This window comes from Gadus morhua, chromosome 20 (assembly GCF_902167405.1).
Source record: "Gadus morhua chromosome 20, gadMor3.0, whole genome shotgun sequence".
Taxonomy (NCBI): Eukaryota; Metazoa; Chordata; class Actinopteri; order Gadiformes; family Gadidae; genus Gadus; species Gadus morhua.
In genome coordinates, this window is record NC_044067.1 from 4,960,910 (window position 1) to 4,988,315 (window position 27,406).

At 45.4% G+C, this 27,406-nt stretch overlaps 3 protein-coding genes across 13 annotated transcripts in view; all 3 read left to right on the top strand.

Moving 5' to 3' along the window:
• LOC115533322 (plakophilin-4) overlaps positions 1 to 6,525 on the top strand; it is an 83,479-nt gene extending 76,954 nt beyond the window's left edge. For all 7 annotated transcript variants that reach the window (XM_030343779.1, XM_030343782.1, XM_030343781.1 and 4 more), the window contains 6 exons: positions 251 to 443; positions 1,762 to 1,846; positions 2,273 to 2,390; positions 3,205 to 3,339; positions 4,579 to 4,643; positions 5,327 to 6,525. In XM_030343779.1, the coding sequence (XP_030199639.1) occupies positions 251 to 443; positions 1,762 to 1,846; positions 2,273 to 2,390; positions 3,205 to 3,339; positions 4,579 to 4,643; positions 5,327 to 5,635 (905 nt within the window). In that variant the 3' untranslated portion in view covers positions 5,636 to 6,525. The remainder of the gene's footprint in view (positions 1 to 250; positions 444 to 1,761; positions 1,847 to 2,272; positions 2,391 to 3,204; positions 3,340 to 4,578; positions 4,644 to 5,326) is intronic.
• Positions 6,526 to 7,275: 750 nt separating this feature from the next.
• On the top strand, positions 7,276 to 9,896 carry LOC115533323 (death-associated protein-like 1-A). Of its 2 annotated transcripts, none has more exons than XM_030343786.1 (4): positions 7,276 to 7,460; positions 8,327 to 8,417; positions 8,574 to 8,655; positions 9,397 to 9,896. In XM_030343786.1, the coding sequence occupies exons 1-4, from the start codon at positions 7,394 to 7,396 to the stop codon at positions 9,538 to 9,540; spliced, it is 384 nt and encodes a 127-aa protein (XP_030199646.1). In that variant the 5' UTR covers positions 7,276 to 7,393; the 3' UTR covers positions 9,541 to 9,896. The 2 variants fall into 2 exon arrangements, with proteins under 2 accessions (XP_030199646.1, XP_030199647.1); XM_030343787.1 differs by having other exon boundaries at positions 8,592 to 8,655.
• A 1,974-nt stretch (positions 9,897 to 11,870) lies between these two features.
• LOC115533321 (protein TANC1) overlaps positions 11,871 to 27,406 on the top strand; it is a 134,566-nt gene continuing 119,030 nt past the window's right edge. For all 4 annotated transcript variants that reach the window (XM_030343774.1, XM_030343776.1, XM_030343777.1 and 1 more), the window contains exon 1: positions 11,871 to 12,023. The gene's annotated coding sequence lies outside the window, so the exon portion shown is untranslated. The remainder of the gene's footprint in view (positions 12,024 to 27,406) is intronic.

The window sequence follows — 27,406 nt, forward strand, 5'->3', positions numbered from 1 at the left end:
AGCATGACTTTACCTTTTAGAGGATCTAGTGGACTAGCATGACTTTACCTTTTAGAGGATCTAGTGCACTAGAATGACTTTACCTTTTAGAGGATCTAGTGCACTAACAGGACTTTACCTTCAATCATCTAGCGGAATAACCTTACCTTTTAATGGGTTGGTCCATACCTATGTCTGCTTCTTCTGTTTATCTTTCTCCTGTTCTGACCTTCTGGTTCACCCCATCCCCCCCCCCCCCGCCCCCCCCCAGGTAAGTACGCCATGCGGGACCTGGTGAACCGGCTCCCCGGGGGCAGCACCACGCAGCTGTCGGACGAGACGGTGGCGGCCGTGTGCTGCACGCTCCACGAGGTCAGCAGCCGGAACATGGAGAACGCCAAGGCCCTGGCCGACACCGGCGGCATCGAGAAGCTGGTGAACATCACCAAGACCCGCGGGGACAGGTGGGCGAACGCACGCACGCACGCACGCACGCACGCACGCACGCACGCACGCACGCACGCACGGATACACAGACGCACACACTCTCTCACTCTCTCACAGACTTACGGACACACGTACACACATACACACTCTCACTCACTCACGCACAGACTCACTCACTCACTCACTCACTCACTCACTCACTCACTCACTCACTCACTCACTCACTCACTCACTCACTCACTCACTCACTCACTCACGCACTCAGGGACACACAGACTCACTCACTCATGCACACACAGACTCACTCACCCACTCACTCACAGACACACTCATGCACACACTGTCTCACTAACTCATAGACTTACAGATACACTCACTCTCCCACTCACACACCCTCTCATTCACTCACTCACTCACTCACTCACTCACTCACTCACTCATGGACACTCACATGCACATGCACACTCTCTTACTCACTCACTCACTCATCGACACACACACAATAATAAACATCGTCATCATAATTCATAATAATAATCATGATTATTACGACAAGTCAAGTATATTTGTATAGCCTTTCATCACAGTTACATTCGTAGAGACAGTCTTCAGAGGCCGCATTAGAGCAGAATTGTCTTTATTTATAACTGCACCTTTTATAAAGAGGTGGTAGAATGTAGAGCAATACTAAATCAATCGGCAACACAACAGTGGCATGGCAGTAACACTGTACGGATAAAGACAATAGTAAGAAGCTAAGAACCATGAATGTGTGAACCATGACTAATGGGACTGCAGTACCACAGCGCACAGCGCTCCTAACCGCTCTGACACGAAACCAGGCTGCGCACGCACCCCGACACACACACACACACACACACACACACACACACACACACACACACACACACACACACACACACACACACACACACACACACACACACACACACACACACACACACACACACACACACCACCCATTCATTAGCGCTCTGCGCGGGGACCTCTTGGTGTAGGAACAGCCTCAGCGTCCCTGACACCTCCCGGAGCACGCTCTGACACGCAGCGCTGCTCTGGGAACACGGGGGAACAGAGGCTCCGCCCTCGCCCCGGGGAAGGTGGCGGTGTACATGACGTGGGGGTTTTTAAATGAACCACTTCCCAGCGGAGCGGTAGGACAGCAGCTATTTCTGCTCTAGCACCGCCTGGAGGTACATTATTCACTCATTCATATTCATGTGTTCGGTCGTAAACACTGCGGGGGGGGATATTGGCTGAATAATTGATTGTGTAGAATGCGACCCCGTGACCTCCGGTTCCTCCGTGCCTCAGGTACTCGCTGAAGGTGGTGAAGGCAGCCGCGCAGGTGCTGAACACGCTGTGGCAGTACAGAGACCTGCGCACCATCTACAAGAAGGTGAGGAGGACGCCGCACTGCATGCTGGGAGAATGTGCGCTGGTCGACGGGCTCGTCGCTGTAGTATGGCGCCCCCTTGTGGAAGACTGCCAGATGGACTTTTTTTCTCGGGAGTTGAATAACAATGGCTTATTGAGGCATATAAAATCTATCTGGAATGATTTATATTCAAGAATTTCGAAAAAATAACATTTGCCACAATTAAATGGTGAGCATTTAAGGTTTTACAAGATGCATTTTTGATATATGTAACGGATCAATAACCTCATGACCTTAATAAATTAATAAAGTAAAACTGTTGAGCTGTCCATAAACGTAGTGAATGCAGGCAGCCTGGGCGTGCTACAAGAGGCAGAGAGACTATTATAATAAATAATATCCAGATCATCTGTTATAATATCTTGTTGCTCCTGTCTGTTTGATCAGGACGGCTGGAACCAGAACCACTTCCTCACCCCGGTGTCGACCCTGGAGCGGGATCGGTTCAGGTCGGCGCCCTCCCTCCCCACCGGCTCCATACAGATGTCCCCCGTCAACCACACCGGTAGGTCCCGACCCCTGACCCCGCGCACCAGAACCGCGTGACGACGGCTTACGATACACCACAGATGTATCATGCAGACCGATGGGGTGAACTCTACCGGTTGGACCACCGTTGAGTACCCAGGAGGATAGTGTACACTCGACTCCCAGTCTAAACACACTTAAAAATAGCACTTATAATCATCATCATCATCATCATCAACATCATCATCATCATCATCATCATCATCATCATCATCATCATCATCATCATCATCATCATCCTTTAGCATCTTGTCCTAGCTATCTTGTTGTATACGGAGAATGGGTTGAACTAGCAATTGTGTGCTCGGCACTTGTTTCTATGAATATCTTTACTGTTCCGACAGTGATCAGATAGATTCTGACTAATCTACTTATTGTAAGTCGCTTTGGATAAAAGCATCTGCTAAATGCCCTAAATTAAAAAATTCAAATGTAAATGTTTTGGGTTCAGTCCCAGTGTCTAAAGTCTAACAGTAGGCATTATCGAGCAAGAAGCACCCAAACCCCTGCATTCTCCTTTGTGGCCTGTACTTGTATATCCACTGCAAATCGCTTTGGACGAAAGCCTTAGCGCTAAAACGTCTGGATAGTGAGTTAATCCAATAAACCAACAGAGCACACTGCAGTAGACCATCGCTGAGGCGCAAGTAGAACACTAGGGCCTAAACACTAGGGCCTAAACACTAGGACCTAAACACTAGGGCCTAAACACTAGGGCCTAAGCACTGCAAAATAAACTGGTAACCCTCCCCCTGGTATAATGTAGTCACGTTGTGTCTCTTCCGTCCCAGTGGGGAGCACCGTCTCATCGCCTGCTGTGCTGGGCATCAAGGAGAGCCGCTCAGAGTACCAGAGAGCTCCCTCTACTATGCAATTTTATAACCACCAAGGGGACAACAGCAGTGTACATAAAAACCAATACACAGGTACAGTATTTCAGCACACACACACGGACACACCGTACGCACACGCACGTGGACACACATGCACATACACTGTTGCACACACACACACGCACACACACGTGGACACACATGCACCCACACTGTTGCACACACGCAAGTGCGCACGCATGTGCACGTGTACATGCACACACATGCACACACAAATACCTGCACGAACACATATCCACATGCACATCAGACACTGGTGCGCACACGCATGCACACACATGCACACACATGCATACACACATGCACCCACACGTGCACACCCACACATGCACACACAGCCACACACAGGTGGCCACTGGGCGGCCTGCCTTCCCACAGGGCCTCGGTCTCTCCATGAGGGCTGAGGAATTTAATTCAGCCCGTGTGCCGTTTGCAGCGGCCTGTAATCAAAGGGACCCCCTGAGGGCCTCTTTTCCATTTCACCCCTCAGTGCACTCCAAACGGATTCCGTGCCCTCCCCACGCCCCACGGCCCTGTGCCAACACCGCCAGCACCACCACCACCACCAGCACCAGCCTACGCCCCCTCCACCCCTCCACCCCTCTCCCTCATTAACCCTACCCGGGCCTGGTCGCAAGTAGATAGCTGCCACTTTAGAGAAGCACCACTTAGACCTCTTTAGCTCTCCGTGAAGGGGCTCGCTCGCAGCTGAAGGGGGCGTCCAGTCATTTCCCCCCCAGCGCTCCACAAGGCGGCCGTTGTGAAGCCGTCTGAGATGGAGGGGTGGTGGATAGAGGCAAGAGCAGGGGGAGTGGCTGAAACACTGTCGTCGAAATGGTAGAAGAGAATATATTTATATATAGAGGGAGAGAGAGAGAGAGAGAGAGAGAGAGAGAGAGAGAGAAACCAAGCTTGGGTCGGGCGCAGAGTAAACAGGCCGTGCTGCAGCCTCAACATTCCCCAGAACCACGAAGCCAAGTGGAAAATGAGTTCCAGGATTCCACGGCGCTGGGTCGGAAAATGGCCGTCCTGCGGGCTCGGGGCGAAAACCGCTCGGCCCCCGAAGGCCCCGTTCTATTACCTGCTGTTGTTCTCGTGCCCCGCTCGGCACAACTCTTTCATGTTGCTTTATTAAACACAGACAGAGGGCCCGCAGGCAGCGCTGCACTCCTCTTCACCACGGTGACATTTCACTCAGTGCTGCTGCATGCAGGGGAGAAAAAACAAACAGGTTCTGATGTGTTGCGTGTTTTCTCTTGTTTCTCCCTCCAGGATCGGGGAAACCGTCGCCGCATTACTACAGCTCGCCCACGAGAGAGGAGCCCAGGAGGACGCAGGTGAATGTGATCATATCGTAGTGTGGAACGGAACCGCAGCCTTCGCTTCCCTCCCCTGTAATGAACTGCTCGATATTCAAGACGTGTTCTTACTTCAAGTACTTTCCTGAAAAACAAAAAAAATAAATCCAGCTCTGTTTATACTCGGACGGTAAGCTCATCCGTCCACAACGGACCAGGAAGGGGGGGAGGGGGGGGGCGTTGTTATGCTGGTGAACAGGGCGTCTGTGACCAAGGGCCTGTCGGCCTTTGTCTGACCAGGAGTGCATGGGACTGCTGGAACACTTTCCTTTTTATCCTCTACCCGTTGTTGGAAGACATTGTACAAAGTGCTCTTCTCGCAATTTGCATCCAGATTGAAACTTTTAGAAGCCATTAACGTCGACAAAGTTGTAGATATAGTTCAACAAACCAAAAAAGGAAAATGGTGTAGTACGCAATGCACTCAGTAAATATTATCGCACTTTTTTTGGTAATTCATCATCAGATATTAGTTCTCATTCTGTAGCGTTTACCTTACCACCCTTGTTGACCTTGATCCTGTTCCTATGACCGACAAAGTCCATCTCACCTGAAACTATGTTGTGTCCCCGGTCAAAAGCCATCCCACCCAGTCCTCTGTGGTCTCCCCTGTCCTGTCCCAGTCCATTTAACTCAGTGATCTGCTGTGTCCCCTTGTGCAGCCGGTGTACTACGCTGAGGACCCCGGTCGGAGGAACTATGAATCCTACAGGATGTACCTGCAGGCCCCCCGGGGCTACGACGAGCCGTACATGGACGAGGTCATCACCTATCCCCCTGCGGCGGCCGACTACGTTTCCCACCACCCCCACGGACTCAAATCCACCACCAACTACGTGGACTTCTACTCTAGCACACGCCGACCTTCCTACAGGGGGGAGCACTACCCCGGATCACCGACTCCTGGGTATAGGTCTCGGGGGCGGTGGGGGGGGGGGGGGGGGGGGGGTCTAGCAGCAGTGATGATATGAGGAACCCCTTCTCCACCGGCTTTCAAACAAGATTTAATTCGCCAAGAATTCGTCGACTCCGACGCTGAAAAAAAGACGCTGGAGGTGGAGAAGGGGAAAGAACTAACTGATGAACTCTTTCATGAATCTTTGTGTGTGTCTGTGCGTGCGTGTGTGTGCGTGTGTTGGTTGTCAAGTGAATGTGGCGGCGAGTGAGTTCAGAACCAGATGAGAGAGGGAGGACGTGAATGTGAGCCTAAAGAAGGAAAACAAGGAATGTTTTTTATTAGTTTGAAGATGGAATCATCCAGTGGGTGTGTGGACGACGGCGGTGTTCAGGGCGTGGTTGTTTTGAGGAGCGAGCGTCCTACTCTGTCTAGATGTGTTGGGTCTTTATTTACATGGGGATGTGTAGGTACATGGGGATGTGTAGCAGAGATGTGAGCGGCGTGATGCGTCATGTGATGAGATATGTGAGGCCAGGATGGAGGATGTGTACGTGTACGTGATTGGTTCATGAACTCATATCTGTAATCAAATTTAAAAAAGAGATACCAATAAAAAAGTCAAATAATGTTAGTTTGTACAGAGGGATCAAAAAATGTATTGTTCTGAATGTGGAAAGTCTGTGTGTATGCCTTTTGAGTCTTGTACATTTTCTTCTGTTTTACTGTAAATACAAAGAAAGAAAAATCATGTTACCTACTTTGAAAACTCATCAGCACTGTTGTAAAGAAACAAGTGTCCCACCTTAAAACTCTATAGATATATATAAGTAGTGTGAGGCAAGGAGAGATCATAACTCAACCGTGCAGCAAAGGTAATAAAAGTTATCTTGTTTTTTACATGGATTGTGTATGTGTAAGCGTTTTTGTCACACAACAAATACAGCATTCATTTTTCATACCACACATTTCTTTGCGTATTCATTTTTTGCCTTCCTCACCATACTCAGTGGTGGTGCACTGATATTTCTCTGCAGAATCCAGAAGAAGCAGTTGTAACTGCTCACGCTAGTGAGAAGTGATAGCTTGCAGCATGTTTGTATGCTGCAATCGTGTGTAGCTTCTATAAATACAACTGAATGGAGATCATGAAATGTTGTACCTGAAAGACAAGTCAGGAGTTCCTTCAACCAGATAAATCTTCCTAGCTGTGAATGTATTGAAAAGGCGGCATTTTTCTAAGCCTCTATTTTTCTACAAGTACAATAATATTCAACAGTGTGTCTTATTTCATTTGTGTAGAACTGTTGGTCTATGTATACATTTTGCCAATCTCTTTCCTACCCAACTAAAGGCTTACCTTGGTCTATCAATTATTTTGCTGTTGAATTTTTCTGTAGAGCATTTGATTTCAGAATTACTTATAATAAATTATTGTAGCCTACTTCCTCCCCCAGTCAAACTATAGGTCCAGTGAGTTAAGAAAGTTAAGATGGCCTAACCCACGTTTAACCTCATTGGTCTTCAGAACCACAGCTATGTGACCCTAAATATATTGCACACTTGACGCTTTAATCAAAAGATGTGTAAGAAGTGATAACCTATTTGATTAGTTGATGATGCAGCGTTTAAGGAGCAACATCCCGTTGCCAGTCTCCTAATCCGGCAACGACAAATTCTAGGCCACATCCCTAACCTGGCAACGCCCCAATCGAGGCCACACCCCCAGCCACGAACAACTTCTACCAGTTCAATTCAGGACGTCATAAAGTTTGGGTATAAAGGAGAGTGGGCGTTGTGTTTTGGTATTTTCCAATTGTTGAGACATTTTAAAATGGTGCTGCAATCGAAATCGGGAGTGAAAGATGCTTCTCGTCTGAAAGCTGGCCATCCTCCTGCAGGTATGTTGGTGTTTTAAAACAAAAACCTACATTTCATCTAGGTGCTTTTAGGACGCGGTTCAGAATGTTTGCAAAGAACTGTCGAACTTCGTCGAATTAGTCCTGCAAACAACAACAACAACGTGTTACACATGCGTATATGTATCCAACGTGCTTATATTGTACGCTACTCTCTATGCAACATAGAGTGATGCTAAACTGCAACGGGCTAACTTTGCACTTTATCAGTACGATGCTTAAAAATAAACCGTATCCTAATCCCCGTACTCGTATCTCCCTTCGTACCACAATAACATGTAACTTATATATTTCTGAGAAACGTGTATTGGTATAGGAAACTTGTTTGTTTATATATCGTCCTATATTCTGGAAGTTGAGGTTGAAAGGTCCCATCATTGCGGTGCAGCATCAGGTGGTCGCTCGACGAGGAGACACGATGTTCTTTCTGAACTCATGATCAGGTTCTGAATAAACAGGCCTACATGTCACGTATTGTTAACGCACAAAAATACCCTTTACGTTTTAAAAACGCACGCTTTAACATAAGGGAAGCTCTTCTATTTTAGTTTTATGCTTTTAAAGCGGAAGGGTTGCGAATGTGTCCCTTGATTTTTTTTATTTTTTTTTATTTTTTTTATTGTTTTCATCTGATGGGTGTAGTACGTGCCGTCTAGTATAAAAACATCAGCTTGCTTCCCCTTTCCACTCTGGTTTTGGGGAGTTTTCCCCAGACTAGTATGAAGACATGTGGTTGTGGGTCTGCTGGGTGAAGGCCTGGAGGTTTATGATAAAGGCTGTAGTGGTGGATGCGACTCAAAAAGGCTATAGTAAAGGTTTGTGATAAAAGATGTCTTTATGGTCCACAGTGATGGCTGGGGGGAAGCGAGTGGCCAAGAAGGCCTTTGAAGACGGTCATGGGATTTCTGAAAGGGAGACTAAGAGGACAGATAAACCAAGGTATTTATGTTTTGTGTGTTCTTTTTTTAGTTCCTGCTCACAGAAAGTGCTGAAAAATAAATTGTTTGGTACAGAATGTGAATAGTGGAAGCTTTTTTTTTATTGGGGCTATTCCGTCAAGATCAGGTAGAACTTTTTATGTCCCTGCCTTAACAGACACTGTTGCCGTTGTAGGTCCCTCGCCCTCTACAGCAGAACCCACCAAGTCAGCATTCTGCTGGCCGGGACCCTTGGCAAGGTAGGACCCGGTCTGCACACACAACCAAGACGTATGATAAATAAACACCATTACTTTTTCTCCCAACATGAGTGTTAAAGCGACTGCAAGTAATATTCAAGAGTGGTGTTAGGGGAAGACTTTGAAAGTCAACCACCACAAAAATGTCTCCTCCCTCCCATTGCTGTTGTGCCGTTGAGAGTTGTTTTGTTCAAGGACCTGTGATTGACAGGCCAGATGCAATGAGCAGGGTGTGGTCTAAAATCTAACGGCTGTTTTTTTTTCTTCTCACAGCTTATATCAGCTATAGATGAAGGATGGCTTTGCCATTTCAAACAAAGCGCTCAACTAATAGCTCTTGAATCTTTGCTACAGCACTTAAATTTGCAACGTGTAAGAACAAGCCCCTCCTAGTTGGTAGTAAATTAAACAAACTCCCAGCATGGTATTATCCTATCTAACTGGCTTCGCAGCTGAGCTAAGCCAACCAGTATAGCTCGACTTGGTGTTGTGAGTGGGAGGGGTTTTCGGAGTGCTGATAGGACGATTCTGGTATACAAAGGGTTACGGGCTGGTCAGCTTTATTTTATTTTCGTAGACTTTCAGTTGTGGGATGTGATTTTTATTGATGCCATTATCAACCTCACTATTGATTAGCATTGACTTCAGAGATGCTCTGTTAACTTTAAGCTACGAGCAAGTCAAACACGTTTCATCATGCTAAGGCTGCTCTTTGTAAAACGGTCTCTCTTTCGTCCACAGATGGGTCATGAGTTCCCAGAGACCCAGGTGAGCGTGAGACACGCCAAGGTGCGTCCGGCAGCGGAGAAGACCCACGCTCTGAGGAGCTTCGGCATCCAACAGCCCAGGAAGTGTTGCAGTAGCAATAGCAGGGGGTTCTTCTAACTCGTGTCCCTGACAGGAGTAGTGACGGTATGGGTGGACTGTGAACGGGGGGGGGGGGGGGGGGGGGGGGGGGGTGATTGAGGCCACAGTGGCGAGCCCCTAGTAGGCCGTTTTGTCTGTTCGACGTAAGCTCTATTATGTAGCGTGTTAATGCTGAAGCTGCACTTGCAGGGGCTTGTCTAGAAAAACATGTACCATTGTTTAATGTACAATTTGTTGTTTGCATTTGACTAAAAAGAACGTAGGCGTTATGTATAGTTGAAAACGCATGGCTATGTAGTGCGACTTTTCTACACTTATGTGTAACTGCATAGCACTTAATAATGGCTTGAATAAACTCACTTGGCTTTAGCACACTTGTGTCTCGTTTGTTTATCCTGCTTGTTTCACGACGGCCACTAGATGGCAGTAAAGGCAAGTGTTGGACCTTGGGGGTTCAAACAGGGTGTAAACGATGGGCTGCCTTTTTTATTTGGTCATATTGGAATCGCCTGGTCCCCTTTTGACATATTCATACAGATACTGCGGTTGATTTCTATTTGATAAATTATATTTTGTACAATTCCAGTTAACTTAATTAAATTGTAGCTGAACAGATGAGATTTAAATTAAAACGGTTCAACCCATTAGTAAAAACTTAATTATGGGCTACAACATAAAGAAATTTGGTCTAGTTTTAATTGCATTATTCGCGGAAAACGTGTGTTGGAATAACCCCACCAGTGATGTTGAAAGTGAGCAGCGCAAACTTTTCTGGCTTTAATTTCCTCTTGCCACTAACGAGAACAGGCGCTTTTACGGCCCTCAAGGCTACAAGATGTGCTGAAGGAGAGCTGCCAGGTTCTGAGACCGGTATCACCAGATGGCGGGGCTGGGGAGGTGACGCTGAGGTGAGTCCGTCTTTGTTCTGTGTTCTCCAGTCAGGCGTCGCTGCTTGGTTGCGACACACGTTCTTTTTTTTTTTTTTTATGCTTTTTGACACCTGGATGTGGCTAATGAACCAACCAGTCCGATGCTATGAATAGCCATGGCTGGTGGTTTGTGGTGTGAACCAGCTTTAACCTAGCTCATAATAGTGTGTGTGTGTGTGTGTGTGTGTGTGTGTGTGTGTGTGTGTGTGTGTGTGTGTGTGTGTGTGTGTGTGTGTGTGTGCCGGATATAGTAACTTCCTGTTATAATTTCTGTATCTGTCTACCTCCTTGGTTATAAAAGCCAGCAAAGGGTCAGTCTGTAAATCTACCAGAAATAAATGGTAGTTATTCATACCCCTTTGTAAACAGAGCTACTGACCTCTGTGATGCTGGTAGCGTCTACACATTCCCCGGTACGACACCTGTGTGTTAAGCAGTCCTCCGACGCTCTACTGAGGACAGACCCATGGTGGTCCTGTGGCTATAGCAGACACAGACGGGGTGTGTTTTGCTGTCAGCGGCTGCCCCGTCCCAGCCATCAGAGGAGCCCAGGATGGCACCAGACGTCAGACTTCTTGGGGAAAACTCGGAGGATCAAGTCTATTTTAACCAGGCCTCACATAGAGAAGTGGAATGGTTTATTTGATGTGCAGTGATGACGAATGCGGTGCCATTTAATACAAACGCTGAATATTACTTTCTTTCTGTTAATTTTATTGTTGCTGTATAACTTTTAAAACAACTTGGCAATGAAAAACTACTGTTGCTTTAGCGCATTCTTCCTGATGGTGTCGCTAAAGGGCTATCGGCGTGATATCCACCTACACACTTGTGGTTGGATGAACAAATCAAAGTGTGTTCAATAAATCCAGTCGGCCTGCGTCTGATATTTTAATAATCGGCGAGGGCGCTAACTACGTGCAGTTACTCTCACCGAATATCCCTTGAGGCTTGATTCATTGATTTTTATGCGGGAGACCCACAATAAGGCCCACATGGGCTCTACCAAAGAGAAATTCGTTTAAATAAAGTATATAAGACTCTTAAATTGAAAAGCCTTGGTTTTAGCCAACATCCACCTGGAGTAGGCCTACCACTAATCTACGATAGAAAAAAAAAAATGTATGCCACGCCCACATCAGAATAATGCAATTTTGGAGAAAGTTCATTATGTGAATAACCCACATGGTCTTCACATATTTAGTCGACGGAGGAACATGCAGAACTGCAAAAGTTTCCTACGTATATGGGCGGGATGACATAACCCACACCTGATGGCGAGCAGACCTTTTTAAATCACGTTTAATACTGAATCCATTGCGTCAATCCGGTAGCTCCCCGGGCTGTATGCGTATGTAGCTCATAGTGGCTCAACACTGCTTGGATCCCTGGGCTCCATGAACACGAGGCATGCCCTGCCCACCGGTAACCAGCCCGATGACCTCATGAGGTCTAGTGCGGGAGGAGGAGGAGCCGTCGCCGGGACCGACCAACTAGTTCATCAGTGATTTCATGTGGAGATAAACGTTGGGGAAAAACTTTCTGGACTTGGATATCCATGACATTTCTACGGTATGTGATTTAGTTTTTGTTTTAATCGACTTAGCGGAACTGGGTCGTCAAGTGTTTAGTGTTTGTTTCAAAGTCTGTAAACTATGGTTGTGGGGAGTTGGGGGTCCGTCGGAGGAATGTCGGGACATGTCTCCCGAGGAGGCGGCTATCAGAAGGGGAATGATTGACAGCGACAATGCGTTTTAAAGTTATTCACAGGTTATGTTCCTTATGTTCATTCCACGTTTAGTCTGCATGATAACAGCCAAGCAATATTCTTACACCCCCTTCCCCGTGTATGAACGTGATAATGGTTACACGCCCGACCGGCTGATAGAGAACTTTACTGGATGGTGTTTGAAGCGAGCAGGATAAACCTCGCCTAGCAACACACACACACACACACACACACACACACACACACACACACACACACACACACACACACACACACACACACACACACACACAGACGCACTGGCTTCATTTTAAATAATGTGGTTTAAAAATGTCTGCTTGCCGTCAGGTGTGGGCTATGTCATCCTGCCCTGTACACATGCTATTATTAGGAAAGTGTTGGAAAGACCATGGGTTATTCACATCATGAACTTTCTCCTAATGTAAAATGCATTGATTCTGATATTATAATACATGACTATAGTAGCCATACGGATAAGTGGTGGTAGTAGGCCTGCTCCTGTTCAATGCTGGCAAATAATTGTGCTGCTGTAATTAAAGATAAAATGTGGTGGGTCTTAAATCAGGAGCCGGAGGAACTAGGTTCGGGGACTATAATCACTATCGCCCACATGTATTGAAGTTTGACCGCTCACCGCTGCGCGGATGCGGAGACCCAGCTGGGCTCTTTGAAGCCCAGGCTCCTTCAGTACCTTCGATCTAGTGAAATGTCAGATTCTGTTTCGGTCATCAGAGGCTGATGAAGTCATTATGGATTAACCGTCATTCTTAGGTGTTACCGGCCTTTAGCCTGCGTCAATGCAACACAACTATATATATAACAGTTCCACATATCCCAGCAGAGACTTCTTCAGTTTATGAATTGATACAAGCTGTCATCAAGAAATATTAAGTCTGGCAACTATCTCAGTCTGGCAAGCACGTGTTGTGTAACTAACGTGTAATTATCTACGATTAGTACTATTATCTTCAAAACCTCCACCATTTTCCTTTAATTAGTATACTTCCACCAAGCATGGCTTTTTGTTGTAGATCTGGATCAGCCAAGCTACCTTGTCAATCATAAGCTGATCAGGAACTCCTATAGTTGCGGTGAATGTGAGAGTGGCTATACTTATAGGCTATACTTTAGGGCATTCCAATCCATTGAAGTGCCTCTGGCGGCTCTCTGTATGCGTCTCCAGAGCCTGGTTCCCATGGTCCTCAGCCAGTTGGCTGGTGACAGGTGCTGCCTTCACCAGCACTGCTTTGTTATGGCGCAGGAGCGAGAACCAGCTGATGCCACTTGTGCTCTGACCTGAACCAACTTTAGGGTTTTATGGTGAAGGCGATGTGTGCAGACATTGTGGGCCACTACATGCAGAATCGATTTCCTTGGGTTTAGGTCAGCCATTTTGCTGACCCGTGATGAGAGCCTGTAAAGGGATATGTGTTATTTATTGTTTTCTGTTGGTACAACAGCTATGGGTAGACCAACCACAGCCGTGTTGAGAGTTTTGGTCAGGTAACGGGGAATCAACACCGTGTAGGCTGTAGGTCTACTGATGTGAAATGCGGCATGAAATATGTCTTATCTGGCAGCTGTTTGTAAATGTGGCTCTGTGTGTGTTTTGGTATTTTAGATCACAGTGAACGTGGTTGCTAGTCAAACTTACTCCGGCCTTACTGATAGGATTCTGTTATGATAGAGGAGTCCTTAAAATAATAGCTGAAGGCCTGATAGCCCAGCCCCTTACAAGAACAAAGCTGGCGGTTGTAATGCTCCGTTGGGTGCGTCATTCCCACCTCAAGGCAACAGTAGTCGTAATTAAACTTGACATAACATAACTAACACCACTGTCATCCTTTTATATAAGCTCTTTCTCAAAATGATTAGCCTGTCAATAGCCTTTTGGCACTGAGTCATTGTATAATATCATCAGCTCCCATTGATCCATTCACCCTATCAAAATGCTTGCCCCACAGTTTAATTCCCCCTCATTCCCTTTAGGCAACGTAACCTTATCACCGCCGTGATTGAGTTACATTGTATTTCAGTGCACCTGTGGGCTTGCGATGTAAAGGGAAGCGTGGGACTAGACTGGTGGTCCACAACACTGCTGCACTATCTCTATAAATGGAGTTGAGAAAGTAAAGGTGGGGACCACAGTAGGTTTGGTTTGCTAAAAGTGTAGTATGATTACTCATTCAACTCATTCCCTGACTCTGACGCAATGAACTTTGACAGAATTGTAATAATTAATTAGGAAAAGAGGCGAGCCAAATGTTGACTTTGGCGCAAGAGAGAGACAATAGTGAGGCAGCGAGAGAGAGTGTGTGAGACAGCTCTAACAACGATGCAATAGTGGGGCATACAAAACCCCAGAGGTCAACAGGTCATGAGAGAATGGGCACCATTGAAACAGACCCAAGATGGGAGTTAAAATGAATAAACACTTCATTTGGTACAGAGAATGCTTTAGCCCCGATTTCTACCCTTTCCCACTGCCCGGATATGTACACCCCCGCAATATCTTGGCATCGTTGAGAGCAGTATCCCAAAGAAAAATGACAAATATTTGAACAGGAAACCGTGCCTCCTGCACTCCCCCACGGTGTTCACTGTAGGAGGTTTTGCTTCAAAGGCTACGCTGATTAGCCCTAGCCCTAGTGCTCTAGCAAGTGGGCAAGCCAGCTAATTATAAAACTTATCTGCCATTGCGTGTGGATGCTTTCCTCTTATCTATGCTGTCTGGCTGGCTGAGCATATGGGGAATTTTAAACGGGTAAAACTATGCATCTGGTTTAAAATAAAGTACAATCTTATCCGTCTTTTCAGATTTCTTTTCACGTTTCAAGGGGCACTCTCAGGAAGGAAAGAATTGTCGATGTGTTTACTAGTCATGGCGTAGAGGGGGATCTCTCTTCCCGGTAACTCCCTCTGTAGACTTTATACCATACTTGTTAATGTTTTACCACTCATCAAATAAGAGCTAGGGCTACCTAGCTACCGGGGGAAAAATGGCTGCCATGAAAGACGGCTCTTAGTACTGGTACAAATACCCACGTTATGTATTTTATGGTTTATGCTTAACTAATTATGTATATTTGCTGTATATTTTGAGGTATTGAGTGGTAGAAATTATTGGTTGAATAGCACCACAAGGCATCCTGTAATGTAATTATAATTAATTGGTCTGATTTGAGGAGTCTTAGCAATTCACACAGGACACAAAGATAACAACAGGAGAACACTGGCCCAGACTGACTAGGCCTCTCTCAGAGTTTATTGGGTTCTCTGAGGAATAGGTGTCGGTAATAAGTGTTTTATAAAGGGGACGGTGCATTTGTGGACTGATACCCGAGACTGAGGGGGACAGACACCTGAGAACGTCAGCATCTGTCAGTTTCTACCGCCTGGGGTCTAACCATAAATTCACAGAAACGATCGCTCACTAAAACAAGCCTAGACACCTAACGGCTTTCCGGCAGTCGTGCTTGAGTAAAAGACACAGTTTCTCACATTGTAACAATGTTATACCTGCTATCTTTAGTTGATAAATTATCGGCCATAGAAGAATGAAGAGGCTATCATTTGCTTAACAGCTATCTTGTGGAGGAGCCAATCTTTCCACCTCTCAAGCCGGCAGCCTTGCGAATAGATCAAGTTATCCTGTTTTGAAAATTTTGGATAGCTTCTTCAATAAGACCCACGGTTGCTTAGCCCCTAGTCTGGGCTCTTAATCTTCCTGTGATACAATTATGTCATTTTCTCCCCCGAGGGGAAGGGGAATGTCTGACTTTCGAGAATGTCAGTTTATTTTCTCATCATTGGACCCAACACAATTTATAACTATGCCCTTCAGGTCTTTCTTCAGCTCTTTCTTCAGGTCTTTCTGAGCCTGAAATTGCAGCTGAACCAGCGAAGTTATTCTGTTACCAGTGCTATGGGTTTACTGTGTCACACCAGTTTAAAAAGGATGCTAAGGTTTCCCAGGAAAGGTTAACTTTTGAGGCGCCTAGAACGGGCCCAATCAATTATTGACAGTTGTTCACCTGGGTGGTTGCCAAGTTGATTAAGTGCCCGCCTGCAGAGGACACATGTGCATGCTGGCTTTAGTATGTCATTACCAAGCCAATCACTGCCATTACTCTCTGAGTTGGCATCCAAGCCAAAACCAAGATTTGTCTTGTTTAATATTTGATTATAGTGCCTCCGCCTCGTTGGATATAGTTTTAGGCTACAAGCTACATGGCATGACTGCGTGAAGGGGATATGATTTGTTGACTCTATATAAAAAAGCCTTTTATTTCCTGTCCATTCCTGCCTGTTTGAATACAAAAACCTTGGATTACAATGGCCCAACACACATAGTATACTGGCCATTCTTATATACCTGCAGTGCTCTGTGTTGTTCACAAACTTCTCATTGTTTCATGGAGCTGTTTGAGGCACATTCCAAGGCCCGGTCTGTTTCCTGCGCTGTTCAAGGACCCAAAGAAACCTCGCTGAATGATATTATGTTGCACATCTGTAGTTCAGAAGAGTCTTATTTAATCTTGTCTGAAATAATGACATAATTTGATAAATTGGCTGAAAGGACATAGGTCACATGTCAATAAATGAGTAGGAAAGGAATAACAACATTCTTGGAGACTCTTCACAGAGAATTACAGAATCGGAAATAGCTGGCATTCTCTTCCTTGCATACCTTGGAAAACCAGGAAACCAGATTGTGTCCAAGGTGGAACCTGCCATTGTCTGGCACATGACAAAGGACAAAGCCATTTCAAACTCCCCAACGACCGACGTGTGTGAAAAGCTTCCAGGCCAAAGGCAACTAGAACTGCAAGCAGTTATGCAGGGGTCCAAGAAGTGTGCATTTCGCCGGCACAACGCGACTAGAAATGTGCGTTTCGCCGGCACAACGCGAAGCATGTGTTCAAAACGCTACCCTGAACCTGTGGATACAAAGGATTTGACTGTGGTAGGAGTAGCAGGAGTCAGTGTAGCGTTTTCGCAGCGAAATTTTGTAGAAGATATACAATTTCCTCGTTTATTGCGCCCCCTAATGGCGAAATCTTCCGAATTTTTTTTCGTACGACATTAAGGTTAGCACCAACATGTGTGTACAATTTGGACACGTTCCGATGTCTAATTTTGGATTTCTTTGGATTTTTGATATTCCACGTCTAATTTAGCTAATAAACCAATATTCAAAACGCTACCGTTTCGTCGTCGAAGGTCGGATCAAAAAACTGTCTCACGATTCCTTTGCGTGTGCGTCTGAAGATGTCGTGTGCAAAGTTTGGTGTCGATTGGTCAAGAAATGTGGGAGGAGTAGCGAAAAAACAGTTTTGCGGTTTTCGCGATTTTGTGAAAAAAAATTATTGACGGAAATGGGCGTGGCCTATGCCAAAAGATCCAGCAGACTCCAGTGAATATGTGCGTACAAGTTTTTGTGGATACAAAGGATTTGACTGTGGTAGGAGTAGCGAGAAGTCAGTGTGGCGTTTTCGCGGCGAAATTGTGTAGGAGATATACAATTTCCTCGTTTATTGCGCCCCCTAATGGCGAAATTTTCCGAATTTTTTATCGAACGACATTAACGTTAACACGAACATGTGTGTAAAATTTGGACTCGATCCGATGTCTAATTTTGGATTTCTTTGGATTTTTGATATTTCACGTCTAATTTAGCTAATAAACCAATATTCAAAACGCTACCGTTTCGTCGTCAAAGGTCGCATCAAAAAAGTGTTTCATGCATTCTTTGCATGTGCGTCTGAAGATGTCGTGTGCAAAGTTTGGTGTTGATCGGGCGAGAAATGTGGAAGGAGTAGGGAAAAAACAGTTTTGCGGTTTTCGCGATTTTGCGAAAAAAAATTATTGACGGAAATGGGCGTGGCCTATGCCAAAAGATCCAGCAGACTCCAGTGAATATGTGCGTACAAGTTTTTGACTGTGGGAGGTTCGGTGTGGGAGTTATAGCCCCAAACGCGTCTTTCCTTGGTATAGCGCCACCTAGTGGCTGGCGTGTCTGGATTTGGTAATCTGAGTAGCGGTGCCGGACCTGGTTCTAGTCATGTAATTGGCGCGTGTGCACCATTTACGGTTTGGGCTGTAGTCCCACAAGTACGGGGGGAAGTATAATAATAACTAGAACTGCAAGCAGTTATGCAGGGGTCCAAGAAGTGTGCATTTCGCCGGCATAACGCGACAAGAAATGTGCGTTTCGCCGGCACAAAGCGAAGCATGTGTTCAAAACGCTACCCTGAACCTGTGGATACAAAGGATTTGACTGTGGTAGTAGTAGCGAGAAGTCAGTCTAGCGTTCGGCGAAATTTTGTAGAAGATATACAATTTCCTCGTTTATTGCGCCCCCTAATGGCGAAATTTTCCGAAATTTTTATCGAACGACAATAAGGTTAGCACCAACATGTGTGTAAAATTTGGACTCGATCCGATGTCTCATTTTGGATTTCTTTGGATTTTTGATATTCCACGTCTAATTTAGCTAATAAACCAATATTCAAAACGCTACCGTTTCGTCGTCAAAGGTCGCATCAAAAAAGTGTTTCCTGCATTCTTTGCGTGTGCGTCTGAAGATGTCGTGTGCAAAGTTTGGTGTCGATTGGTCAAGAAATGTGGGAGGAGTAGGGAAAAAGCACTTTTGCGGTTTTCGCGATTTTGCGAAAAAAAATTATAGACGCAAATGGGCGTGGCCTATGCCAAAAGATGCAGCAGACTCCAGTGAATCTGTGCGTACAAGTTTTTGAATGTGGGAGATTCGGTGTGGGAGTTATAGCCCCAAACGCGTCTGTCCTTGGTATAGCGCCACCTAGTGGCCGGCGCGTCTGGATTTGGTTATCTGAGTAGCGGTGCCGGACCTGGATCTAGTCATGCAATTGGCGCGTGTGCACCATTTATGGTTTGGGCTGTAGTCCCACAAGTACGGGGGGAAGAATAACTAGAACTGCAAGCAGTTATGCAGGGGTCCAAGAAATGTGCATTTCGCCGGCACAACGCGAAGCATGTGTTCAAAACCAATTGGCGTGGCCTATGCCAAAATATGCCACTGACTCCAGTGAATCTGTGCATATAACGTTTTTGACTGTGGGAGCTTCGGTGTGGGAGTTATAGCCCAAAACGCGTTTTCTGAACATTCCATTGGCCAGTTAGGAGATATATTATTTCGTCGTTTATTTGCGCCCCCGTGTGGCGAGATTTTCCAAAGACAATTTTCCTTTGCCAAATAACTCCCGCCCACATTAATAATTCTTGGCCATATTTTTTATATAGACTCGGGTTTGCCCCTTGATGGTTTCCTTATAGTTTGAAGAACATTCCCTGGGCCAATTAGAACATATACAATTTCCTCGTTTATTGCGCCCCCTAATGGCGAAAAATTCCGGAATTTTTATCGAACGACAGTTAGGTTAGCACCAAAATGTGTGTAAAATTTGGACTCGTTCCGATGTCTAATTTTGGATTTCTTTGGATTTTTGATTTTCCACGTCTAATTTAGCTCATAAACCAATATTCAAAACGCTACCGTTTCGTCGTCAAAGGTCGCATCAAAAAAGTGTTTCATGCATTCTTTGCGTGTGCGTCTGAAGATGTCGTGTGCAAAGTTTGGTGTCGATTGGTCAAGAAATGTGGGAGGAGTAGGGAAAAAACAGTTTTGCGGTTTTCCCGATTTTGCGAAAAATATTTCTAAACGCAAATGGGCGTGGCCTAGGCCAAAAGATGCAGCAGACTCCAGTGCATCTGTGTGTACAAGTTTTTGGACTCTTGGAGGTTCGGTGTGGGAGTTATAGCCCAAAACGCGTATTCCTTGGTATAGCGCCACCTAGTGGCCGGCATGTCTGGATTTTGTCGTCTGCGTAGTGTTCACGGACCTGGATCTAGTGATGCAATTGGCGCGTGTGCACCATTTACGGTTTGGGCTGTGGTACCACTTCTAGATGGGAAGTATAATAAAAATCCATACAAAAACAATAGGGATCCAACCTGTTGGCTTGGACCCCTAATAATAATAGGAAAAATCCTTACAAAAACAATAGGGATCCAACCTGTTGGCTTGGACCCCTAACTAGAACTGCAAGCAGTTATGCAGGGGTCCAAGAAGTGTGCATTTCGCCGGCACAACGCGACAAGAAATGTGCGTTTCGCCGGCACAAAGCGAAGTATGTGTTCAAAACGCTACCCTGAACCTGTGGATACAAAGGATTTGACTGTGGTAGGAGTAGCGAGAAGTTAGTGTAGCGTTTTCGCGGCGAAATTTTGTGGAAGATACACAATTTCCTCGTTTATTGCGCCCCCTAATGGCGAAATTTTCCGAAATTTTTATCGAACGACAGTAAGGTTAGCACCAACATGTGTGTAAAACTTGGAGTCGATCCGATGTGTAATTTTGAATTTTTCGGGATTTTGGATATTCCACGTCTAATTTAGCTAATAAACCAATATTCAAAACGCTACCGTTTCGTCGTCAAAGGTCGCATCAAAAAAGTGTTTCCTGCATTCTTTGCGCGTGCGTCTGAAGATGTCGTGTGCAAAGTTTGGTGTCGATTGGTCAAGAAATGTGGGAGGAGTAGGGAAAAAGCATTTTTGCGGTTTTCGCGATTTTGCGAAAAAAAATTATAGACGCAAATGGGCGTGGCCTATGCCAAAAGATGCAGCAGACTCCAGTGAATCTGTGCGTACAAGTTTTTGAATGTGGGAGATTCGGTGTGGGAGTTATAGCCCCAAACGCGTCTGTCCTTGGTATAGCGCCACCTAGTGGCCGGCGCGTCTGGATTTGGTTATCTGAGTAGCGGTGCCGGACCTGGATCTAGTCATGCAATTGGCGCGTGTGCACCATTTACGGTTTGGGCTGTAGTCCCACAAGTACGGGGGGAAGAATAACTAGAACTGCAAGCAGTTATGCAGGGGTCCAAGAAGTGTGCATTTCGCCGGCACAACGCGACAAGAAATGTGCGTTTCGCCGGCACAACGCGAAGCATGTGTTCAAAACGCTACCCTGAACCTGTGGATACAAAGGATTTGACTGTGGTAGGAGTAGCAGGAGTCAGTGTCGCGTTTTCGCGGCGAAATTTTGTAGAAGATATACAATTTCCTCGTTTATTGCGCCCCCTAATGGCGAAATTTTCCGAAATTTTTATCGAACGACATTAACGTTAGCACCAACATGTGTGTAAAATGTGGACTCGATCCGATGTCTAATTTTGGATTTCTTTGGATTTTTGATATTCCACGTCTAATTTAGCTAATAAACCAATATTCAAAACGCTACCGTTTCGTTGTCGAAGGACGGATCAAAAAAGTGTTTCATGCATTCTTTGCGTGTGCGTCTGAAGATGTCGTTTGCAAAGTTTGGTGTCGATTGGTCAAGAAATGTGGGAGGAGTAGGGAAAAAACAGTTTTGCGGTTTTCGCGATTTTGCGAAAAATATTCCTAGACGCAAATGGGCGTGGCCTAGGCCAAAAGATGCAGCAGACTCCAGTGAATATGTGTGTACAAGGTTTTGAATGTGGGAGGTTCGGTGTGGGAGTTATAGCCCCAAACGCGTCTTTCCTTGGTATAGCGCCACCTAGTGGCCGGCGTGTCTGGATTTTGTTATCTGAGTAGCGGTGCCGGACCTGGATCAAGTCATGCAATTGGCGTGTCGGCACCATTTACGGTTTGGGCTGTGGTACCACATTTAGCGCAGGAATAATAACTAGAACTGCAAGCAGTTATGCAGGGGTCCAAGAAGTGTGCATTTCGCCGGCACAACGCGAAGCATGTGTTCGAAACTGAGAAACGGCGTATGCCAAAAGATGCAGCTGACTCCAGTGAATCTGTGGATACAAAGGTTTTGACTGTGGGAGGTTCGGTGTGGGAGTTTTAGCCCAAAACGCGTTTTCAGAACATTCCATTGGCGATTAGGAGATGTATTATTTCGTCGTTTTTTTGCGCCCTCTTGTGGCGAAATTTTGCAAAGACAATTTTCCTTTTCCAAATAACTCCCGCCCACATTAATAATTCTTGACCATAATTTTTATATAGACTCGGGTTTGCCCCGTGATGGTTCCCTCATAGTTTGAAGAACATTCCTTTGGCCAATTAGAAGATATACAATTTCCTCGTTTATGGCGCCCCCTAATGGCGACATTTTCCGAAATTTTTATTGTACGACATTAAGGTTAGCACCAACATGTGTGTAAAATTTGGACTCGTTCCGATGTCTAATTTTGGATTTCTTTGGATTTTTGATTTTCCACGTCTAATTTAGCTCATAAACCAATATTCAAAACGCTACCGTTTCGTCGTCGAAGGTCAGATCAAAAAAGTGTTCTAGCATTCTTTGCGTGTGCGTCTGAAGATGCCGTGTGCAAAGTTTGGTGTCGATTGGTCAAGAAATGTGGGAGGAGTAGGGAAAAAACTGTTTTGCGGTTTTCGCGATTTTGCGAAAAAAAATTCTAGACGCAAATGGGCGTGGCCTATGCCAAAAGATGCAGCAGACTCCAGTGAATATGTGCGTACAAGTTTTTGACTGTGGGAGGTTCGGTGTGGGAGTTATAGCTCCAAACGCGTATTCCTTGGTATAGCGCCACCTAGTGGCCGGCATGTCTGGATTTTGTCGTCTGCGTAGTCCCCACGGATCTGGATCTAATCATGCAATTGGCGTGTCGGCACCATTTACGGTTTGGGCTGTGGGCACAGTTTCAGGGAGGTAAGTATAATAATAATAATAAACACTACAAAAACAATAGGGATCCAACCTGTTGGCTTGGACCCCTAATAAGACTAGAACTGCAAGCAGTTATGCAGGGGTCCAAGAAGTGTGCATTTCGCCGGCACAACGCGACAAGAAATGTGCGTTTCGCCGGCACAACGCGAAGCATGTGTTCAAAACGCTACCCTGAACCTGTGGATACAAAGGATTTGACTTTGGTAGGAGTAGCGAGAAGTCAGTCTAGCGTTTTCGCGGCGAAATTTTGTAGAAGATATACAATTTCCTCGTTTATTGCGCCCCCTAATGGCGAAATTTTCCGAAATTTTTATCGAACGACATTAAGGTTAGCACCAACATGTTTGTAAAATGTGGACTCGATCCGATGTCTAATTTTGGATTTCTTTGGATTTTTGATATTCCACGTCTAATTTAGCTCATAAACCAATATTCAAAACGCTACCGTTTCGTTATCGAAGGACGGATCAAAAAAGTGTTTCATGCATTCTTTGCGTGTGCGTCTGAAGATGTCGTGTGCAAAGTTTGGTGTCGATTGGTCAAGAAATGTGGGAGGAGTAGGGAAAAAAACAGTTTTGCGGTTTTCGCGATTTTGCGAAAAAAAATTCTAGACGCAAATGGGCGTGGCCTATGCCAAAAGATGCAGCAGACTCCAGTGAACATGTGTGTACAAGGTTTTGAATGTGGGAGGTTCGGTGTGGGAGTTATAGCCCCAAACGCGTCTTTCCTTGGTATAGCGCCACCTAGTGGCCGGCGTGTCTGGATTTAATTATCTGAGTAGCGGTGCCGGACCTGGATCTAGTCATGCAATTGGCGTGTCGGCACCATTTACGGTTTGGGCTGTGGGCCCACTTTTAGCGCGGGAAGTATAACTAGAACTGCAAGCAGTTATGCAGGGGTCCAAGAAGTGTGCATTTCGCCGGCACAACGCGACAAGAAATGTGCATTTCGCCGGCACAACGCGAAGCAAGTATTCAAAACGCTACCGTGAACAACATGTGGATATAAAGGTTTTGATTGTGGGAGCTTCGGTGTGGGAGTTATAGCCTAAAACGCGTTTTCAGAACATTCCATTGGCCAAATAGGAGATAGACAATGTCGTCGTTTTTTGGCGCCGCCCTGTGGCGAAATTTTCCAAAGACAATTTTCCTTTGCCAAATAACTCCCGCCCATATTAATAATTCTTGGCCATATTTTCTATATAGACTCGGGTTTGCCCCTTGATGGTTTCCCTTGAGTTTGAAGAACATTCCTTTGGCCAATTAGAAGATATACAATTTCCTCGTTTATTGCGCCCCCTAATGGCGAATTTTTCCGAAATTTTTATCGAACGACATTAAGATTAACACCAACATGTGTGTAAAATTTGGACTCGATCCGATGTCTAATTTTGGATTTCTTTGGATTTTTGATATTCCACGTCTAATTTAGCTAATAAACAAATATTCAAAACGCTACCGTTTCGTCGTCGAAAGTCGGATCAAAAAACTGTCAGAGGGTTTCTTTGCGTGTGCGTCTGACGATGCTGTGTGCAAAGTTTGGTGTTGATTGGTCGAGAAATGTGGGAGGAGTAGCAAAAAAACAGTTTTGCGGTTTTCGCGATTTTGCGAAAAATATTCATAGACGCAAATGGGCGTGGCCTATGCCAAAAGATGCAGCAGACTCCAGTGAATATGTGGGTACAAGTTTTTGACTGTGGGAGGTTCGGTGTGGGAGTTAGAGCCCCAAACGCGTATTCCTTGGTATAGCGCCACCTAGTGACCGACGTGTCTGGATTTGGTTATCTGAGTAGCGGTGCCGGACCTGGATCTAGTCATGCAATTGGCGTGTCGGCACCATTTATGGTTTGGGCTGTGGTACAACTTCTAGGGGGAGGTAGTATAATAAAAAGAAAAATCCTTACAAAAACAATAGGGATCCAACCTGTTGGCTTGGACCCCTAACAAGAAGTGTGCATTTCGCCGGCACAACGCGACAAGAAATGTGTGTTTCGCCGGCACAACGCGAAGCAAGTATTCAAAACGCTACCGTGAACAACATGTGGATATAAAGGTTTTGACTGTGGGAGCTTCGGTGTGGGAGTTATAGCCTAAAACGCGTTTTCAGAACATTGGCCAAATAGGAGATAGACAATGTCGTCGTTTTTTGGCGCCGCCCTGTGGCGACATTTTCCATAGACAATTTTCCTTTGCCAAATAACTCCCGCCCACATTAATAATTCTTGGCCATATTTTCTATATAGACTCGGGTTTGCCCCTTGATGGTTTCCATTGAGTTTGAAGAACATTCCTTTGGCCAATTAGAAGATATACAATTTCCTCGTTTATTGCGCCCCCTAATGGCGAAATTTTCCGAATTTTTTATCGAACGTCAATAAGGTTAGCACCAACATGTGTGTAGAATTTGGACTCGATCCGATGTCTAATTTTGGATTTTTTTGGATTTTTATTTTTCCATATCTAATTTAGCTAATAAACAAATATTCAAAACGCTACCGTTTCGTCGTCGAAAGTCGGATCAAAAAACTGTCTGAGGGTTTCTTTGCGTGTGCGTCTGAAGATGCCGTGTGCAAAGTTTGGTGTTGATTGGACGAGAAATGTGGGAGGAGTAGCGAAAAAACAGTTTTGCGGTTTTCGCGATTTTGCGAAAAAAAATTCTAGACGCAAATGGGCGTGGCCTATGCCAAAAGATGCAGCAGACTCCAGTGAATCTGTGTGTACAAGGATTTGAATGTGGGAGTTTCGGTGTGGGAGTTATAGCCCCAAACGCGTATTCCTTGGTATAGCGCCACCTAGGGGCCGGCGGGTCTGGATTTGGTCGTCTGCATTGTCCGAAGAGATCTGGATCTAGTCATGCAATTGGCGTGTCGGCACCATTTACGGTTTGGGCTGTGGTACCACTTCTAGTGAGGTAAGTATAACAATAATAATCCTTACAAAAACAATAGGGATCCAACCTGTTGGCTTGGACCCCTAATAACTAGAACTGCAAGCAGTTATGCAGGGGTCCAAGAAGTGTGCATTTCGCCGGCACAACGCGACAAGAAATGTGCGTTTCGCCGGCACAACGCGAAGCATGTGTTCAAAACGCTACCCTGAACCTGTGGATATAAAGGTTTTGACTGTGGGAGCTTCGGTGTGGGAGTTATAGCCTAAAACGCGTTTTCAGAACATTGGCCAAATAGGAGATAGACAATGTCGTCGTTTTTTGGCGCCGCCCTGCGGCGAAATTTTCCAAGGACAATTTTCCTTTGCCAAATAACTCCCGCCCACATTAATAATTCTTGGCCATATTTTCTATATAGACTCGGGTTTGCCCCTTGATGGTTTCCCTTGAGTTTGAAGAACATTCCTTTGGCCAATTAGAAGATATACAATTTCCTCGTTTATTGCGCCCCCTAATAGCGAAATTTTCCGAAATTTTTATCGAACGACATTAAGGTTAGCACCAACATGTGTGTAAAATGTGGACTCGATCCGATGTCTCATTTTGGATTTCTTTGGATTTTTGCTATTCCACGTCTAATTTAGCTAATAAACCAATATTCAAAACGCTACCGTTTCGTCGTCGAAGGTCGGATCAAAAAAGTCTTTCGTGCATTCTTTGCGTGTGTGTCTGAAGATGTCGTGTGCAAAGTTTGGTGTCGATTGGTCAAGAAATGTGGGAGGAGTAGGGAAAAAACAGTTTTGCGGTTTTCGCGATTTTGCGAAAAAAAATTCTAGACGCAAATGGGCGTGGCCTATGCCAAAAGATGCAGCAGACTCCAGTGAATATGTGCGTACAAGTTTTTGACTGTGGGAGGTTTGGTGTGGGAGTTATAGCCCCAAACGCGTCTTTCCTTGGTATAGCGCCACCTAGTGGCCGGCGTGTCTGGATTTTGTCGTCGGCATAGTCTTCACGTACCTAGATCTAGTCATGTAATTGGCGTGTGTGCACCATTTACGGTTTGGGCTGTAGTAGCACTTTCTTGGTAGGAAGTATAATAATAATAATAATAATAATAAAAATCCTTACAAAAACAATAGGGATCCAACCTGTTGGCTTGGACCCCTAACTAGAACTGCAAGCAGTTATGCAGGGGTCCAAGAAGTGTGCATTTCGCCGGCACAACGCGACAAGAAATGTGCGTTTCACCGGCAGAACGCGAAGCAAGTATTCAAAACGCTACCGTGAACAACATGTGGATATAAAGGTTTGGACTGTGGGAGCTTCGGTGTGGGAGTTATAGCCCAAAACGCGTTTTCAGAACATTCCATTGGCGATTAGGAGATGTATTATTTCGTCGTTTTTTTGCGCCCTCTTGTGGCGAAATTTTCCAAAGACAATTTTCCTTTTCCAAATAACTCCCGCCCACATTAATAATTCTTGACCATCATTTTTATATAGACTCGGGTTTGCCCCGTGATGGTTCCCTCATAGTTTGAAGAACATTCCTTTGGCCAATTAGAAGATATACAATTTCCTCGTTTATTGCGCCCCCTAATGGCG

Bases quoted from the DNA above. Each gene is read 5' to 3' on its own strand.
- LOC115533323 (XM_030343786.1), top strand. From the start codon at position 7,394: ATGGTGCTGCAATCGAAATCGGGAGTGAAAGATGCTTCTCGTCTGAAA. The intron at 8,418-8,573 runs GTATTTATGTTT...CTGCCTTAACAG, and splicing joins AAGAGGACAGATAAACCAAG to ACACTGTTGCCGTTGTAGGT. The intron at 8,656-9,396 runs GTAGGACCCGGT...TTTCGTCCACAG, and splicing joins TGGCCGGGACCCTTGGCAAG to ATGGGTCATGAGTTCCCAGA.